General features: G+C 41.8%; 1 protein-coding gene across 10 annotated transcripts in view; it reads right to left on the reverse strand.

The window, feature by feature from the left end:
• The window catches only part of bnc2 (basonuclin 2), a 221,455-nt gene that overhangs the window by 39,231 nt on the left and 164,724 nt on the right, over window positions 1–17,500 (reverse strand). For all 10 annotated transcript variants that reach the window (XM_053622198.1, XM_053622197.1, XM_053622202.1 and 7 more), the window contains one exon: window positions 16,928–17,163. In XM_053622198.1, the coding sequence (XP_053478173.1) occupies window positions 16,928–17,163 (236 nt within the window). The remainder of the gene's footprint in view (window positions 1–16,927; window positions 17,164–17,500) is intronic.

Raw genomic sequence — 17,500 nt, forward strand, 5'->3', positions numbered from 1 at the left:
GAGAGAGAAAGAGAGACAGAGAGAGAGGAACGAGAGGCACGTCATTAAAGGTAAATGCGACTCATTAATGTGGCAGGAATATTCCGTTTCATTGTAGTTATGGAGATGGAGGAGTGGAGGAGCGGTGGGTCACCTCTGTACCACTCTCTCAGGGATGGAGGGATGCAGGAAGAACAAGAGGGAAGAGAACAAGAAGGAAGAGTAGAGCGTATACTGGAATACTGGATATTTGAAAGAGAGAGAAAGAGAGCGAAGACAGCTGAATAGTGAAAAAGAAGAGAGAAGCAAGAAAGAGAGGCCAGTGATTCAGATGTGGAAGAATAGAAACAGAGAGAGAGAGGATGAAGAAGAAAAGAGAAAGAACGAGAGACAGTGAAGAAGAAGAGCGAGCCTGAAAAAGAAGACAAAGAAAGCAAGACGATGAAGAAGAAGAAAAAGAGAGAGAGTGAAACATCCAGCCGGTAGACAGCAAGAGAAAAATATATGACAAAAAAGAAAGACTGATAAACTACAGAGAGTAAAACAGAGAAAGAGAAAGAATAAGAGAGTTATAGAAAAAAGCAAAAGGCATAGGTAGGAAGAGGGATAGAGGAGATAAAACGAGAAAGAAAGACAAAGAGAGAGCGAGAGAGCAGGCAGAGACCAAAACAATCAAGAAAGAAAGAGTGAGGGAAAGAAATTGAAAAAGAAAGATGAGAGAATAAGAATGTGATGGAGAGCAGGAGAGAGGAAAAGAAAGAAAGAAAGAAAAGAGGAATGGACAGAGCAAAATCGTGACCCTTTTTTCAGTCCTGTATCTGAGGTTTTTCATCAGATCTATTGAAATAGTTTTAAATGTTAAAATTCCTCTGTGTGATGTCACACTTCTATGACATCATGGAAATCCTTGGTCACATGACCATTAAGGCCATTGATACAGTAAGCCCTAGTGACTTGTGGGATTAAGTCAAAGCAACATTTCTCCACATGTCAGGAGCTTCATCGGCCCGTCTCAGTCTGAGATGTGTGTTAGTGATCATTAACCATGCATCATCAATACTGAGCCATTACAGAGAGAGAGAGAGAGAGAGACAGAGAGACAGAGGGAGTGTGTCCTTATCTCCAGTAGCACCATTATCATTTCTCTGAATTTGAGATGAGGCGCTCTCAGCCTTGCTAATGTGTTTGTGGCTAAGCGCAGGTTACCGTAAGCGGGTGTGGACATTTCCCATATCAAGGAGCATTACAGCATGCCAGGATGTGACGCTCGCTCATCACACAAAGCCTCAGCGGTCACAATTGGAGAAATGTCCAAGGTTGGGGTGCTAAAACTTTCGCTCTGCCAAACGGAGATGTTTAATTTGTATACAGGGTTCCAAAAGACTGTCTAGGTACTAGAAGTGTGAGATTATTGTGAATAGTGTATAGGTATAGCGTATCCTTTAAGAATGAAATGTATAGATTAAGAGTATAGTGTAAGAGTACAATCTACAGTGTAAGATTTATACTATTCTCTTACACTATACACTAGAGTATACTCTGTATAGTGTAAGACTGCAGTGAATAGTGTGAGAGAGTATAACATACCATGTAAGAGTACAGTTTAAAGGGTAAGAGTATAATATGTATTGTAAGAGTGTAGCATTGTATATTATTGTAGTATAGTATAGTGTAGTATATTCTGTAAGAGTACAGCATGAAAGTATAGTGAATAGTGTATACTGTAATATTTAGTGTAAAAAAATATAGTATAACGTGTAAGAGTAGTTTACAGTGTAAGGAAAGTATTGTCTATAGTGCAAGAGTGAAAATATTACTGCAATATAAATATACTGTAAGGAGAGTATAGAGTATAGTGTAAGGGTATAACCTAAGGAGAATATGCTGTATATCATAAGAAGGGTATAGTGTATCAAGTCCAAGTATTACCACAGCAAATATACAGGTACTAGTAGTGTAATAGTGCACTGTAAGGAGAGTATAGTGTATAGTGTAAGGAGAGTATAGTGCATAGTGTAAGGAGAGTATAGTGCATAGTGTAAGAGTATAATGTAAGGAGAGTATAGTGTAAGGAGAGTATAGTATATAGTGTAAGAGTATAATGTAAGGAGGTGTATAGTGTATAATGTAAGAGTATAATGTAAGGAGAGTATAGTGTAAGGAGAGTATAGTGTATAGTGTAAGGAGAGTATAGTGCATAGTGTAAGGAGAGTATAGTGCATAGTGTAAGAGTATAATGTAAGGAGAGTATAGTGTAAGGAGAGTATAGTATATAGTGTAAGAGTATAATGTAAGGAGGTGTATAGTGTATAATGTAAGAGTATAATGTAAGGAGAGTATAGTGTAAGGAGAGTATAGTGTATAGTGTAAGAGTATAGTGTAAGGAGAGTATAATGTATAGTGTAAGCGTATAATGTAAGGAGAGTATAGTGTATAATGTAAGAGTATAATGTAAGGAGAGTATAGTGTATAGTGTAAGCGTATAATGTAAGGAGAGTATAGTGTATAATGTAAGAGTATAATGTAAGGAGAGTATAGTGTATAATGTAAGAGTATAATGTAAGGACAGTATGCTGAATAGTGTAAGAAAAGTATAGTGTAAGAGTATAATGTAAGGAATGTATAGTGTAAGGATAGTATAGTGCATAGTGTAAGAGTATAATGTAAGGGGAGTATAGTGTAAGGAGAGTATAGTGCATAGTGTAAGAGTATAATGTAAGGAGAGTATAGTGTATAGTGTAAGAGTATAATGTAAGGAGAGTATAGTGTAAGGAGAGTATAGTGCATAGTGTAAGAGTATAATGTAAGGAGAGTATGCTGTATAGTGTAAGGAGAGTATAGTGCATAGTGTAAGGAGAGTATAGTGTATAGTGTAAGAGTATAATGTAAGGAGAGTATGCTGTATAGTGTAAGGAGAGTATAGTGTATAGTGTAAGGAGAGTATAGTGTATAGTGGAAGAGTATAATGTAAGAAGAGTATAGTGTATAGTGGAAGAGTATAATGTAAGGAGAGTATAGTGTATAGTGTAAAAGTATAATGTAAGGAGAGTATGCTGTATAGTGTAAGGAGAGTATAGTGTATAGTGTTAGGAGAGTATAGTGTATAGTGTAAGAGTATAATGTAAGGAGAGTATGCTGTATAGTGTAAGGAGAGTATAGTGTATAGTGTAAGGAGAGTATAGTGTATAGTGTAAGAGTATAATGTAAGGAGAGTATGCTGTATAGTGTAAGGAGAGTATAGTGTATAGTGTAAGGAGAGTATAGTGTATAGTGTAAGAGTATAATGTAAGAAGAGTATAGTGTATAGTGTATAGTGTAAGAGTATAATGTAAGGAGAGTATAGTGTATAGTGTAAAAGTATAATGTAAGGAGAGTATGCTGTATAGTGTAAGGAGAGTATAGTGTATAGTGTTAGGAGAGTATAGTGTATAGTGTAAGAGTATAATGTAAGGGGAGTATAGTGTAAGGAGAGTATAGTGCATAGTGTAAGAGTATAATGTAAGGGGAGTATAGTGTAAGGAGAGTATAGTGCATAGTGTAAGAGTATAATGTAAGGGGAGTATAGTGTAAGGAGAATATAGTGCATAGTGTAAGAGTATAATGTAAGGAGAGTATAGTGTATAGTGTAAGAGTATAATGTAAGGAGAGTATAGTGTAAGGAGAGTATAGTGCATAGTGTAAGAGTATAATGTAAGGAGAGTATGCTGTATAGTGTAAGGAGAGTATAGTGCATAGTGTAAGAGTATAATGTAAGGAGAGTATAGTGTATAGTGTAAGAGTATAATGTAAGGAGAGTATAGTGTAAGGAGAGTATAGTGTATAGTGTAAGAGTATAATGTAAGGAGAGTATGCTGTATAGTGTAAGGAGAGTATAGTGTATAGTGTAAGGAGAGTATAGTGTATAGTGTAAGGAGAGTATAGTGTATAGTGTAAGGAGAGTATAGTGTATAGTGTAAGAGTATAATGTAAGAAGAGTATAGTGTATAGTGTAAGAGTATAATGTAAGGAGAGTATAGTGTATAGTGTAAAAGTATAGTGTAAGGAGAGTATGCTGTATAGTGTAAGGAGAGTATAGTGTATAGTGTAAGAGTATAATGTAAGGAGAGTATAGTGTAAGGAGAGTATAGTGCATAGTGTAAGAGTATAATGTAAGGAGAGTATGCTGTATAGTGTAAGGAGAGTATAGTGTATAGTGTAAGAGTATAATGTAAGGAGAGTATAGTGTAAGGAGAGTATAGTGCATAGTGTAAGAGTATAATGTAAGGAGAGTATGCTGTATAATGTAAGGAGAGTATAGTGTAAGGAGAGTATAGTGCATAGTGTAAGAGTATAATGTAAGGAGAGTATGCTGTATAGTGTAAGGAGAGTATAGTGTATAGTGTAAGAGTATAATGTAAGGAGAGTATAGTGTATAGTGTAAGAGTATAATGTAAGGAGAGTATAGTGTATAGTGTAAGAGTATAATGTAAGGAGAGTATGCTGTATAGTGTAAGGAGAGTATAGTGTATAGTGGAAGAGTATAATGTAAGGAGAGTATAGTGTAAGGAGAGTATAGTGCATAGTGTAAGGAGAGTATAGTGTATAGTGTAAGAGTATAATGTAAGGAGAGTATGCTGTATAGTGTAAGGAGAGTATAGTGTATAGTGTTAGGAGAGTATAGTGTACAGTGTAAGAGTATAATGTAAGAAGAGTATAGTGTATAGTGGAAGAGTATAATGTAAGGAGAGTATACTGTATAGTGTAAGAGTATAATGTAAGGAGAGTATAGTGTATAGTGTAAAAGTATAATGTAAGGAGAGTATGCTGTATAGTGTAAGGAGAGTATAGTGTTAGGAGAGTATAGTGTACAGTGTAAGAGTATAATGTAAGGAGAGTATAGTGTAAGGAGAGTATAGTGCATAGTGTAAGAGTATAATGTAAGGAGAGTATGCTGTATAGTGTAAGGAGAGTATAGTGTATAATGTAAGGAGAGTATAGTGTATAGAGTATGGACAGTATGCTGTATAGTGTAAGGAGAGTATAAGGAGAGTATAGTGTATAGTGTAAGGAGACTTTATTGTATGTAATATAAAGCAATGGTATAGTGTAAGAGTATAGTGTATATAGTAATAAATTATAGTGGATAGAGCAAAAGTATAGAGCATAGTGTAACAGTTTAGTGTATAGTGTAAGGGTGTAGTGTATAGTGCAAGGGTGTAGTGTATAGTGCAAGGGTGTAGTTTATAGTACAAGGGTGTAGTGGTGTAGTGTATAGTGCAAGGGTGTAGTGTATAGTACAAGGGTGTAGTGGTGTAGTGTATAGTACAAGGGTGTAGTGGTGTAGTGTATATTGTAAGGGTGTAGTGGTGTAGTGTATATTGTAAGGGTGTAGTGGTGTAGTGTATATTGTAAGGGTGTAGTGGTGTAGTGTATAGTGTGTGCAATAGTGTGGAATTTTCTAGGTAATATTTCAATAAATGGAAACCTATGATGGGGTTATAAGGGTCAGTGTAGGTGTGAAAAATACCCTCAGATAGTGTGTGTGTGTGTGTGTGTGTGTGTGTGTGTGTGTGCGTGCGTGTGTGTGTGTGTGTGTGTGTGCGCGTGTGTGTGTGTTGTAAGCATGTAATGTTGTAGCGGAAGTTTTTCAGTAGAATATATGACACAATCCTGATCGATGAGCCAGTGTTGATCAGAGTGTAACCTGTGCTTAGCCACAAACACATTAGCGAGTCTGAGAGCAGCTCATATCAAATTCAGAGACACAATGAGGAGGATAAGGATACACACACACACACACACACACACACACTCTGTCTGTGCTGTAATGCTTTAAACTGTATCGATGATCATTAATGACACAGATCTGAGATGGATGATGGAGGAAGTTCATTCAGGAGACACACAGTTTCTTAACATTGACTTATTACTGTTGTTATTTTGTGTGTTTGTGTGTGTGTGTGTGTGTGTGAAATTTCAGTGCTTTAAACTCATAATATTAGAGTCTTAACACACTCACTGTGATCACACAATCGTTATAATAAAAAAGTTTTTTTTTGTTTCTGTCTTTAAGACAGCGACCATGTGCACACCATATATACAACACATTTATATTTAAGCATTTAAAACGTACACATATTCACACACACACACACACACACACACACACACACACACACACACACATATACAGTGTGTGTTTTACTAGTCCAGGTATCCTCTCTCTTTTTATAGCCTTTTTATTCTCTCTCTCTCTCTCTCTCTCTCTCTCTCTCTCTCACTCTCTCTCTCTCTTTCTCTCTCTCTCTCACACACACACACTCAGCGTGTGACTCACGAAAGAAAGTGGTACATTCCAAATCTAATATAAGTGGAATTACTCCCAAATTCCTTCGTACGTTGTAACCTGGTTGTAACCTTCAGCCCCAGCTCAAGACTGTTTGAAGCCCGAGTGGAGGATTTGGGAGGAGACCGAGTGTGGATTTGGCACACTCACACACACACTCACACACACACTCACACACACACACAGTAATATGAAGTGTGTGTATTAGGGCTAAAACGAACCAGTTTGGAGTAATTCATGGTAGATCTGTTTACAAAGCTTTAACTCTTTCACCTCTCGGACTTTACGTGTGTTTGTGTTTTCGGTTTTCATCAGTAAAATAAAATCTTATACACTGAGCGTCTCTGTATTCCACACCGCTTCAGATAATAACAAACATTCACTCAGGAAACATTTACACACACTATAATAGGAAATATCAGTGAATAAACTGCACATAACCAGAGCCAAAACATCGGTCTGAATCTAAATCAGTCTGAATCATTCATACACACACAGACCCATTTATACACCAAACCACACACTGGGTCATGTTTACAGTTACAGCACAGCGTCCTGTCAGAACACACACCCTTACTGCCACTGTAGCTGAGTGTGTGTGACTGTCCTCAACAACACCTCAAGATATATTAACAATAACAACAACAACAACAGTAATAATAATAATAATAATAATAATAATTATCACCCTGTCCAGGGTGTACCCCGCCTTGTGCCCGAGGTTCCCTGGGATAGGCTCCAGGTTTCCCCGCGACCCTGAAAAGGAGTAAGCGGTTGAGGATGATGGATGGATGGATGGATAATTTATTTATTATTATTATTATTATTATTATTATTATTTTATTATTTTGAAATGTGATGAAATGTTACATCCACAAAAAAGAAAAAGAAGGAAATTTTGAAAGAAAGAAAGAAAGAAAGAAAGAAAAAGAAATGCAAAATATCAGTATAAAAAAGAAAGAAAGAAAGAACGAAAAAAAAGAAATGCATAAAATTAGAATGAAAAAGAAAGAAAGAAAACAAGAAAGAAAGAAATGCGAGATATCAGAATGAAAAAGAAAGAAAGAAAGAAAGAAAGAAAGAACATTCTGACTGAATAAGTGTGTTCAGTGTAAATGCACTAGCTATAGACTGCACCTAGCATTTTAGCCATTAAACCTTTTGTACAAACAATGTTCAGACACGGAAACCATGGATACGATACAGAATTGCAAGGAACGTCAACATTTACCTCAGATATGTTGGTAAAAATCAACACTGTAATGCCACTTAGCATCAAGCTCTAACACAACTAACATGGCTTCCCGCCATTTTGAGAAACAACAACAACAACAACAACAACACTGGATCCGATCTCCGAGAGGGAAGAGTGAACTGCTGCTTTGGATTGTTTTGTGGAATCTTCTGATGAACACGCTGACACGCGGGTGTATCTGAACACAACATGAGACTCAGTGCACGGATTTTGGTTGACTTTTATCTTTGATCTGTTCTGGTATAAATGTAATTTAAGAGTCTTTCAGGTTTAAATCTGCAGTTCAGAAAAAAAAACAGGTGAAATGTGGGAAACGGTGATGAAAAAAGGAGGAGGAACGATGAAGGAACCAGGCGTGGTGGGAAGAGTGCAGCTGGCCACGTTCTGCCATGCGTGTGTGTGTGTGTGTGTGTGTGTGTGTGATGTTGGGATCACCTTGATTCACTGCGCCGGCTCTTTGATGTGTCTAAAGCGGGCTCGTCTGGCCCTGAGCGCACCACATACCTTCAAACAAAAAAAAAATCCAGCCTGACGTTCTCGAAATCATAACCATATGAACGCAGGAATTTCACCTCGAGGATGACGCATTAACCTGCGATAACAGGAACCAGGTTAGGATGAGGAGGAGGGGGGGGAGGGGGGCGAGAGAGAGGGAGATGAGCGAGATGGATGGATGGATGGACGGATGGAGGGATGGAAGGATGCAGGAAGGTTTTCTCTGGAGGATCATTTCCAAAGATCGTAGTTAGAATACCAAAAATGGAAGTTTCCCTGAGACTGAGGTGACCTTTGGCTTTGACAGAGGAGGAGGGTTTGCAATCAGAGAGAGAGAGAGAGAGAAGAGAGAGAGAGAGAGAGAGAGAGAGAGAGAAAGAGAGAGAGAGACGTGTGTGTGTGTGTGTGTGGTATTAATTCAGGTCAGAACACAGCCTCTTATCAAATCATTTCCATCCACATGAACAAAAGCACGTAGTAAGGGTGAGAGATAAACGTGTGTTTGTGTGGGTGTGTGTGTGTTTGCGAACTCTTTGTGTTGAAATTAAAAGTGACGATTCAGTCACAAATCGTGAAAAAACGAATCGTAGAAAACGGGTTCTTCGCTTTCTAAACTAATTCGGAACCCTTTCTGACCGGGGAACCTTCTGCTGTAGGGTTTCACATAAAGGTTCCTCTGGAAAGGGACAACAAACGAGATGTTACTCCCATTTTAATGACTGAAAACTATTTTTTTGATGGTTAAAAAATGGGTTCCTGTTTGCTGAAGGAAGTTAGCTTGGTGTTACATGAGCTAGCTGTGATTACGAGAAGCTGCTGTTGGAGATCGTTAGCTAAAGCTAAGACTTTTCTTTACGGGATTTATTTTCTTCCCAAATATTCGACTCGGTTTTCTTAAAGTTGTCAGTACAGTGAGAAGAATAGATGAATGTCAGGGAGGAGATCACGCTCATCGCTGGTCATTAACGATGATGGTGTGCGTTAAATGAAAGTAAGAATGTGGGCATGGTCTAGATGTGACTGTAACTGAGACATAAAGTGTGTGTGTGTGTGTGTGTGTGTGTGTGTCTGTCCCCTTCGTAACGAGGTCCCTACTGAAGACACGCTGAAAAGCCGCAACAGCTCAAAATGACCCTGAACATTATCTCTGTAAGGTAAATATTATTTTGAAAGTGGGCGTGTTCATGCTGGTGAGAGAACTCAGCCCGGTAATGTTCAGTAAAAATGTAAATCAGGTCGTTTTGACCCCTAAATTGAACAGAAGGGTTAAGTGAATTAGGGCTCCGTCGCCAGAGACATCCTGGAGCTAAGTGAATCAGGAAGGGAGCCTGTTGTGGCCCCCTACAGAGTCTCCCTACACACACACACACACATTCCTCTGCGCAAGGCCAGATGAACCAGGCGACACACTGTGGCCAGATGTCAGCGCTGTTTGGGTAAAAATGGGCCCATTGTACAGATGAACTGACCGGACTGTCGCAAAGACAGAGAGAGAGAGGGAGTGGGAGAGAGAGAGAGGGAGAGGGAGAGGGAGAGACAGACAGAGAGGGAGGGAGGGGTGTTGGCTTAGCGGTTCATCTGGTTCTGCTGGAACAGTCGCTGAAGTCAGGGAGAAACCGCAAAGAGGAAAAAAAGCAAGAGGAAGCAAAATGTTCTACAAGGACATGAACATTACTGAGATGTCGCTCAAACTGAGCAGTTCCACATGTGGAGGAAAGAGAGAGAGAGAGAGAGAGAGAGAGAGAGAGAGAGAGAGAGTGAGACAAAGAACAACTGACAGAGGAACAGACAGATTTATTGAGAGACAGAAAGATATATAAACAGAAAAAGAGACATACAGTTAGAGAAGCATGGACTGAATCAGGAAGACTGATATATATATATTTGAGTGAGAGAGGAGAGGGAGAGATAAAGATATGCAGGTAGATAAAAAGAGACAAAGAGAGGGAAGAAGAGAGACAGAGACAAAGAGAGTAAGACAGACTGATGAGAATTGCATGTGTTTGCAGATGGATGGTGGAGAAATGGCAGCATCTGGACCCCATTGCTGTGAGTTTTAGCTTATAGGTTACAGCTGGAGGACGAGGGACAGGAGGAGGAAGAGACGATGGGACAAGGGACAAAAGGACGAGACAGGGCAAGAGACAGGAGGAGGAGAAGGGACAAGGGTCAGGAGGAGGATAGGGTCAGAAGGAAGAGACAGGGACAGGAGGAGGAGAAGGTATGAGGGTCAGGAGGAGGAGAGGGGAAGGGACAGGAGGGGGGAGAAGGAACGAGGGTCAGGAGGAGGAGAAGGCATGAGGGTCAGGGGAAGGACAGGGTCAGAAGGAAGAGACAGGGACAGGAGGAGGAGAAGGAACGAGGGTCAGGAGGAGGAGAAGGGACGAGGGTCAGAAGGAGGAGAAGGGACAGGAGGAGGAGATGGGATGAGTCAGGAGGAGGACAGGGTCAGGAGGAAGAGACAGGGAATAGGAGAAGTAGAAGGAATGAGGGTCAGGAGGACGAGAGGGGACGAGGGTCAGGAGGAGGAGAAGGGACGAGGTTCAGGAGGAGGAGAAGGGACAGGTGGAGGAGAAGGGATGAGGATCAGGAGGAGGAGACAGGGACAGGAGGAGGAGAAGGGACGAGGATCAGGAGGAGGAGACAGGGACAGGAGGAGGAGAAGGAACGAGGGTCAGGAGGAGGAGAAGGGGCGAGGTTCAGGAGGAGGACAGGGTCAGGAGGAAGAGACAGGGACAGGAGGAAGAGAAGGGACGAGGGTCAGGAGGAGGAGAGGGGACGAGGGTCAGGAGGAGGAGAAGGGACGACGTTCAGGAGGAGGAGAAGGAACGAGGGTCAGGAGGAGGAGACGGGATGAGGGTCAGGAGGAGGAGAAGGGACAGGAGGAGGAGAAGGGACAGGAGGGGGAGAAGGGACAAGGATCAGGAGGAGGAGAAGGGACGAGGGTCAGGAGGAGGACAGGGTCAAAAGGAGGAGACAGGAACAGGAGGAGGAGAAGGAACGAGTGTCAGGAGGAGGAGAGGGGACGAGGGTCAGGATGAGGAGAAGGGACAGGAGGAGGAGATGGGACAAGGGTCAGGAGGAGGAGAAGGGACAGGAGGAGGAGAAGGGACAAGGGTCAGGAGGAGGACATGGAAAGGGAAAGGAGACAGAGACAGGAGGAGGAGAAGGAACGAGGGTCAGGAGGAGGACAGGGTCAGGAGCAGGAGACAGGGACAAGAGGAGGAGAAGGAATGAGTGTCAGGTGGAGGAAATGGGACAAGGGTCAGGAGGAGGAGAAGGGACAGGAGGAGGAGAAGGGACAGGAGGAGGAGAAGGGACAAGGGTCAGGAGGACAGGGACAGGGAAAGGAGACAGGGACAGGAGGAGGAGAAGGGACGAGGTTCAGAAGGAGGAGAAGGGACAGGAGGAGGAGAAGGGACGAGGATCAGGGGGAGGACAGGGTCAGGAGGAGGAGACAGGGACAGGTGGAGGAGAAGGAATGAGGGTCAGGAGGAGGAGACAGGGTGAGGGTCAGGAGGAGGACAGGATCAGGAGGAGGAGACGGGATGAGGGTCAGTAGGAGAAGAGACGAGGGTCAGGAGGAGGAGAGAGGAACAGGGAAAGGAGACAGGGACAGGAGGAAGAAATGGGACGAGGGACAGGAGGAGGAGGATTTAAATAATTCATTTCAGAGGCAGGTGATGGGGGGTGTGTGTTTGTGTGTGTGTGTGTGTGTGTGTGTGGTGAAGGTCGATCGTATAAAGGCATTAACAGAAAGCATTATGTATTTTAATGACTACTGATGTTCTTTATGATCCTCCGATCTTTATGCTTTTATCTCATTTACACACTCTGATAGGTGACTGAACTGCACATCACGCCTCAATACACACCTGTATGAAACACACACCTATTTTACTTATTACATTTTAAGTAAGCAACAGTGCAGCTACAGTGTACCAACAAGCACAGAAAGAAAGAAGGAAAGCAGTAAAATGTAATGTGCAAAGGGCAAAATGTAAACACATACAGCAGAAAGAGTAGAGTGTAAAACGTGTAACTTGTAAAGGGTGAAATGTAAAATGTAAAGTGTACAGAGTGTAATGTTTAAAGTTGTCCTGTACAGTACATAATAACAGCTTAACACAAAGTGCAGAGTGTAAAAACATAAAGTGTAAAGTATAGGGTGTAAAGTGTAGAGTGTAAAAATGTAAAGTGTAATGTATAGGGTGTAAAGTGTAGGGTGTAAAAATGTAAAGTGTAATGTATAGGGTGTAAAGAAGTGTAGAGTGTAAAGCATAAAGCATGAAATGTAAAGGGAAAAGTGTATAATGTAAAGTGTAGCATGTAAAGCATAGAGTGGAACATGTGAACTGCACAGTGTGAAGCATAATTTAAAGTTTACAGTGTAAAATACTGTGTGTGATGTTTAAAGTGTAAATCACAGTGTAAAGTACAGTGTGAAGTTATAAAGTACAATGTAAAGTATAAAGTGTGAAATACAGTGTACAGTGTAAAGTACAGCGTAAAGTGTAAAGTACAGTGTAAAGTGTTAAATACAACGTAATGTAAAGTGTAAAGTGCGCCCCCAATATGACACAAATGTTTATAAAACTCATCACAGGGCCGGTGTCAAGAAACATCCGAAACAATCACACACACAAAAGAAACAATATCAGGCTCTCATTAGATCATCTGTGGTGTGTAGAATTCACACACACACACACACACACACACACACACACACACACACACACACATGGTGCAATAACTCATCCAGGAAGCTAATAACATGGTGTTGAACAGAAGACATAAAATCAGCTTTAAGCCTCTGAGAGAGAAAGAGAGAGAAAGAGAGAGAGAGAGAGAGAGAGAGACAGACAGACAGACAGACAGACAGGGGTAAAGGGAGACCACAGAGAGAAAGCAAAATAAGAAAGACAAGAAAGAATTATCAAAGTGAATGTGATGTTCCTGTCCTCAGTGTGAAGATCAGACATGAATCACACTCTGTGTGTGTGTGTGTGTGTGTGTGTGTGTGTGAATGACAGGCAGCTGAAATGGTTTCTGGGAGAAAAAGCAGCCGCGGCTTATTAATGGTGACAGGAGTGCTACCTGCGAGACGAGGGCCGAACAAAAGAGAGAGAGAGAGAGAGAGAGAGAGAGAGAGAGAGAGAGAGAGAGAGCGAGAGAGAGCTACGGCAACGTGTGTCTGTGTCTTTGTGTGTTCGTTGCTGGTAAATTGCTGTGGTATAAGTGGAATAAAAACACTTGAGGACAAATTTTGGAACACACACACGTACGCACGCGCGCACACACACACACACATGCACGCACGCACACACACACACACACACACACACAGCAGAAGGTTTCACAGAAGCCTCAGAAAACCGTCTTGTTTTCCTCTAAAAATGGCTTGAGCATGATGTTCCACTTATACACGGCCTCGGAACAAATCTACACACACACACACACACACACACACACACACATCTAACCGCAAGCACATGTTCTCCCACTCTTAACTAATTCGTACAGGAACACTTCGGTTTTGGTTGCAAGGCCGAAAGAGAGAGAGAGGAGAGAGAGAGGGAGAGAGAGTTGTGATTTAAACTCAGGTCTGATTCAAATTACAGTGGTGAGTGAGACAGAGTGAGATAGAGTGAGACTCTTGGAAGTGAAGGGGAGTGAGGAGGATTTAAATGGAGTGAGATAGAGAGAAGGAGAGAAAGAGAGAATGATGAGTGATGAGGAGTGCAAGGGGGTAAGAAGGAGTGAGACAGAGTAAGGTGGAGTGAGAGGGAGTGAAGGGGAGTGAGGGGGAATGAGCGGGAGTGAGCAGGAGTGTGGGGGGTGAGGGGGAGTGAGAGGAAGTGAAGGGGAGTGAGAGGGAGTAAAGGGGAATGAGACGGAGTGAGAGGGAGTGAGAGGGAATGAGGGAGAGGGAGTGAGGGGAAGTGAGAGGGAGTGAAGGGGAGTGAGGGAGTGAGAGGGAGTGAGGGGAAGTGAGAGGGAGTGAGGGCGTGAGAGGGAGTGAGGGGAAGTGAGAGGGAGTGAGAGGGAGTGAGGGGAAGTGAGAGGGAGTGAGAGGGAGTGAGAGGGTGTGAGGGAGTGCGAGGGTGTGAGCAGAAGTGAGAGGGAGTGAGAGGGTGTGAGGGGAGTGAGAGGGAGTGAGGGAGTGAGAGGGAGTGAGGGGAAGTGAGAGGGAGTGAGAGGGAGTGAGAGGGAGTGAGGGGAAGTGAGAGGGAGTGAGGGGGAGTGAGAGGGAGTGAGGAAGTGAGAGGGTGTGAGGGAGTGAGAGGGAGTGAGAGGGTGTGAGCAGAAGTGAGAGGGAGTGAGAGGGTGTGAGGGGGAGTGAGGGAGTGAGAGGGAGTGAGAGGGAGTGAGGGATTGAGAGGGTGTGAGGGAGTGAGAGGGAGTGAGAGGGTGTGCGCGTTAGTGAGAGGGAGTGAGAGGGTGTGAGGGGGAGTGAGAGGGCGTGAGAGGGAGTGAGAGGGAGAGGGAGAGAGAGGGAGTGAGAGGGAGTGAGGGGGAGTGAGAGGAAGTGAGGGAGTAAGAGGGTGTGAGGGGGAGTGATAGGGAGTGAGAGGGAGAGGGAGGGAGAGGGAGAGGGAGAGAGAGGGAGTGCAGCAAATGAGAGGAACTAAGATGGAGTGAGACAGAGCGAGACAGAGTAAAGCAGAGTGAAGGGGAGTGAGAGGGAGTGAGGTGGAGTGAGAGGGAGAGGGAGAGAGAGGGAGTGCAGCAGATGAGAGGAACTGAGATGGAGTGAGACAGAGCGAGACAGAGTAAAGGGGAGTGAAGGGGAGTGAGAGGGAGTGAGGTGGAGTGAGAGGGAGAGGGAGAGAGAGGGAGTGCAGCAGATGAGAGGAACTGAGATGGAGTGAGACAGAGCGAGACAGAGTAAAGGGGAGTGAAGGGGAGTGAAGGGGAGTGAGAGGGAGTGAGGTGGAGTGAGGGGGATAATTAAGGATTCTTGTGGGAAAAAGTGTTCTACTTGGAAACACTTTGTTGTGGGGTTCTGTGTAGGTTTACTATGTAGAAACACTTCTACTGCTCATTAGCACCTTCAAGGGTTCTTTAAGGGCTCATTGGAAAAGCTTTTCCTATCTTCCAAAAAGGGGTTCTAATGGGAGACTGTTTTCTGTGAAGTTTTACAGAGAACCTTTGAGGGTTCTGATTTTTTTAGAGTGTTGCTCACTAGGTAGAAACGTCACAGTCAATAATTCACACTTTGTTATTCAAAGGATCTTTAAGAGTTTCCGGGAAAAAAAACGGTTCCTAGCTTCCAAGAAAGGGTTCTACCTGGAAATATATTGTTGTAGGTTCCATCAGATAACAATTGAGGGTTCTAAATTGTTCAAAAGTGTAGCTCTAGGTAGCAAGACCACTTTTAATCATTCACTCTTTGTTGTTCAAGGGTTTTCAAGGATTCCTTGCATAAATAAGGGTTCCAACCTTTGCAAAAAGGGTTCTTTGTGAAATGTACTGTGTAGAAACACCAGGTTTTCTCAGTCACATCTTGCTTCTTAAGGGTTCTTGAAGAGTTTTTTGGATAATCAAGGATTCCTAGCTACCATCTTGGAAACTTTTCTGATAGGGTACACTTTGGTATAGAGTTCTAGATACATTTTTTGGGGGGTTCCTTCAGAGGGATGCTTGAGAAGACCTTAACTAGAATTTTGGTTTTCATGACAAAAAGCCTGGAGAACCCCCATGTTCTGTCTTTTGAACCCACAATGCCCTTTAAAATGTATTACAGTGTTCCGTTACATCGTTACAGTGGTACAATGTTACACTGTTATAATGTTACCATGTTTCAGTGTTCCACCATTACAGTGTTACACTGTTACAATGTTACAAAATTACAGTGTTACACTGTTCCACCATTACAGTGTTACACTGTTACAATGTTACAAAATTACAGTGTTACACTGTTCCACCATTACAGTGTTACACTGTTACAATGTTACAAAATTACAGTGTTACACTGTTCCACCATTACAGTGTTACACTGTTACAATGTTACAAAATTACAGTGTTACACTGTTCCACCATTACAGTGTTACACTGTTACAATGTTACAAAATTACAGTGTTACACTGTTCCACCATTACAGTGTTACACTGTTACAATGTTACAAAATTACAGTGTTACACTGTTCCACCATTACAGTGTTACACTGTTACAATGTTACAAAATTACAGTGTTACACTGTTCCACCATTACAGTGTTACACTGTTACAATGTTACAAAATTACAGTGTTATACTGTTGCACCATTACAGTGTTACACTGTTACACCATTACAGCTTTACACTGTTACACCATTACAGTGTTACAGTGTTATAATGTTACCACATTTCAGTGTTACAATATTACAGTGTTACACTGTTACAACATTCCAGTGTTGCACGCTTACAACATTACAGTGTTACACTGGTACAACATTATAGTGTTACACTGTTACAATATTGTTACAATGTTACAACATTACAGTGTTACACTGTTACAATATTGTTACAATCTTACAACATTACAGTGTTACACTGTTACAATATTGTTACAATGTTACAACATTACAGTGTTACACTGTTACAATGTTACAACATTACAGTGTTACACTGTTACAATATTGTTACAATGTTACAACATTACAGTGTTACACTGTTACAATATTGTTACAATGTTACAACATTACAGTGTTACACTGTTACAATGTTACAACATTACAGTGTTACACTGTTACAACTATTAACAGCCAGCAAGAGACACAAGTCCATAATAAAGCCCCTTACATGTGTATACATACACATTCTCTAAAGTATGTGATTTTACGGAGTGTGTGTGTGTGTTTGTGTGTGTGTGTGTGTGTGTGTGTGTGTTTACCTGCAGTATGTAGCCCCGGACGTAGTCTCTGAGGGTCCAGCCGAGGCCATGCAGGATGTGCAGCACCTCGTCCTGTTTGAGGACGCTGAACAGGCGGTCCAGCAGGATCTTGAGGCGGACAGGAAGTGCGTGTGTTCCGTAGAGCATCAGACTGCTGATGTCAAACACCACGTTGGACTGAACAATCTCCACCTGGGACGGGTGGTACAGGTGCTGTGTACTCAGCTTATCCAGAGCTGCCAGCAACACACACACACACACACACACACACAGATTCAGATTTCTTTATTGAGGACCAGCAACATGTTTTGGTCCTGTTTCTGTTGTTGTTAAAGAAATAAGGAAACTAAGTAACAAAAAAACTCAACAAACAACCTTTTACTCTGGAATTTAAAAAATCTATTCTCTTTCTTCTGTTTTTATTGTTTTATTAATTTTTTTGTTTTGCACTATGTCAGTAAAACATTTTATATCACCATGTTTAAGGAAATAAATAAATTAATACTTATATAAAATATTATCATTGTTTTTGCTTCTGTTAAAGAAATAAAGTAAGAAATCAAACAAACAAAC

This window comes from Ictalurus furcatus, chromosome 3, assembly GCF_023375685.1.
Source record: "Ictalurus furcatus strain D&B chromosome 3, Billie_1.0, whole genome shotgun sequence".
Classification (NCBI taxonomy): domain Eukaryota; kingdom Metazoa; phylum Chordata; class Actinopteri; order Siluriformes; family Ictaluridae; genus Ictalurus; species Ictalurus furcatus.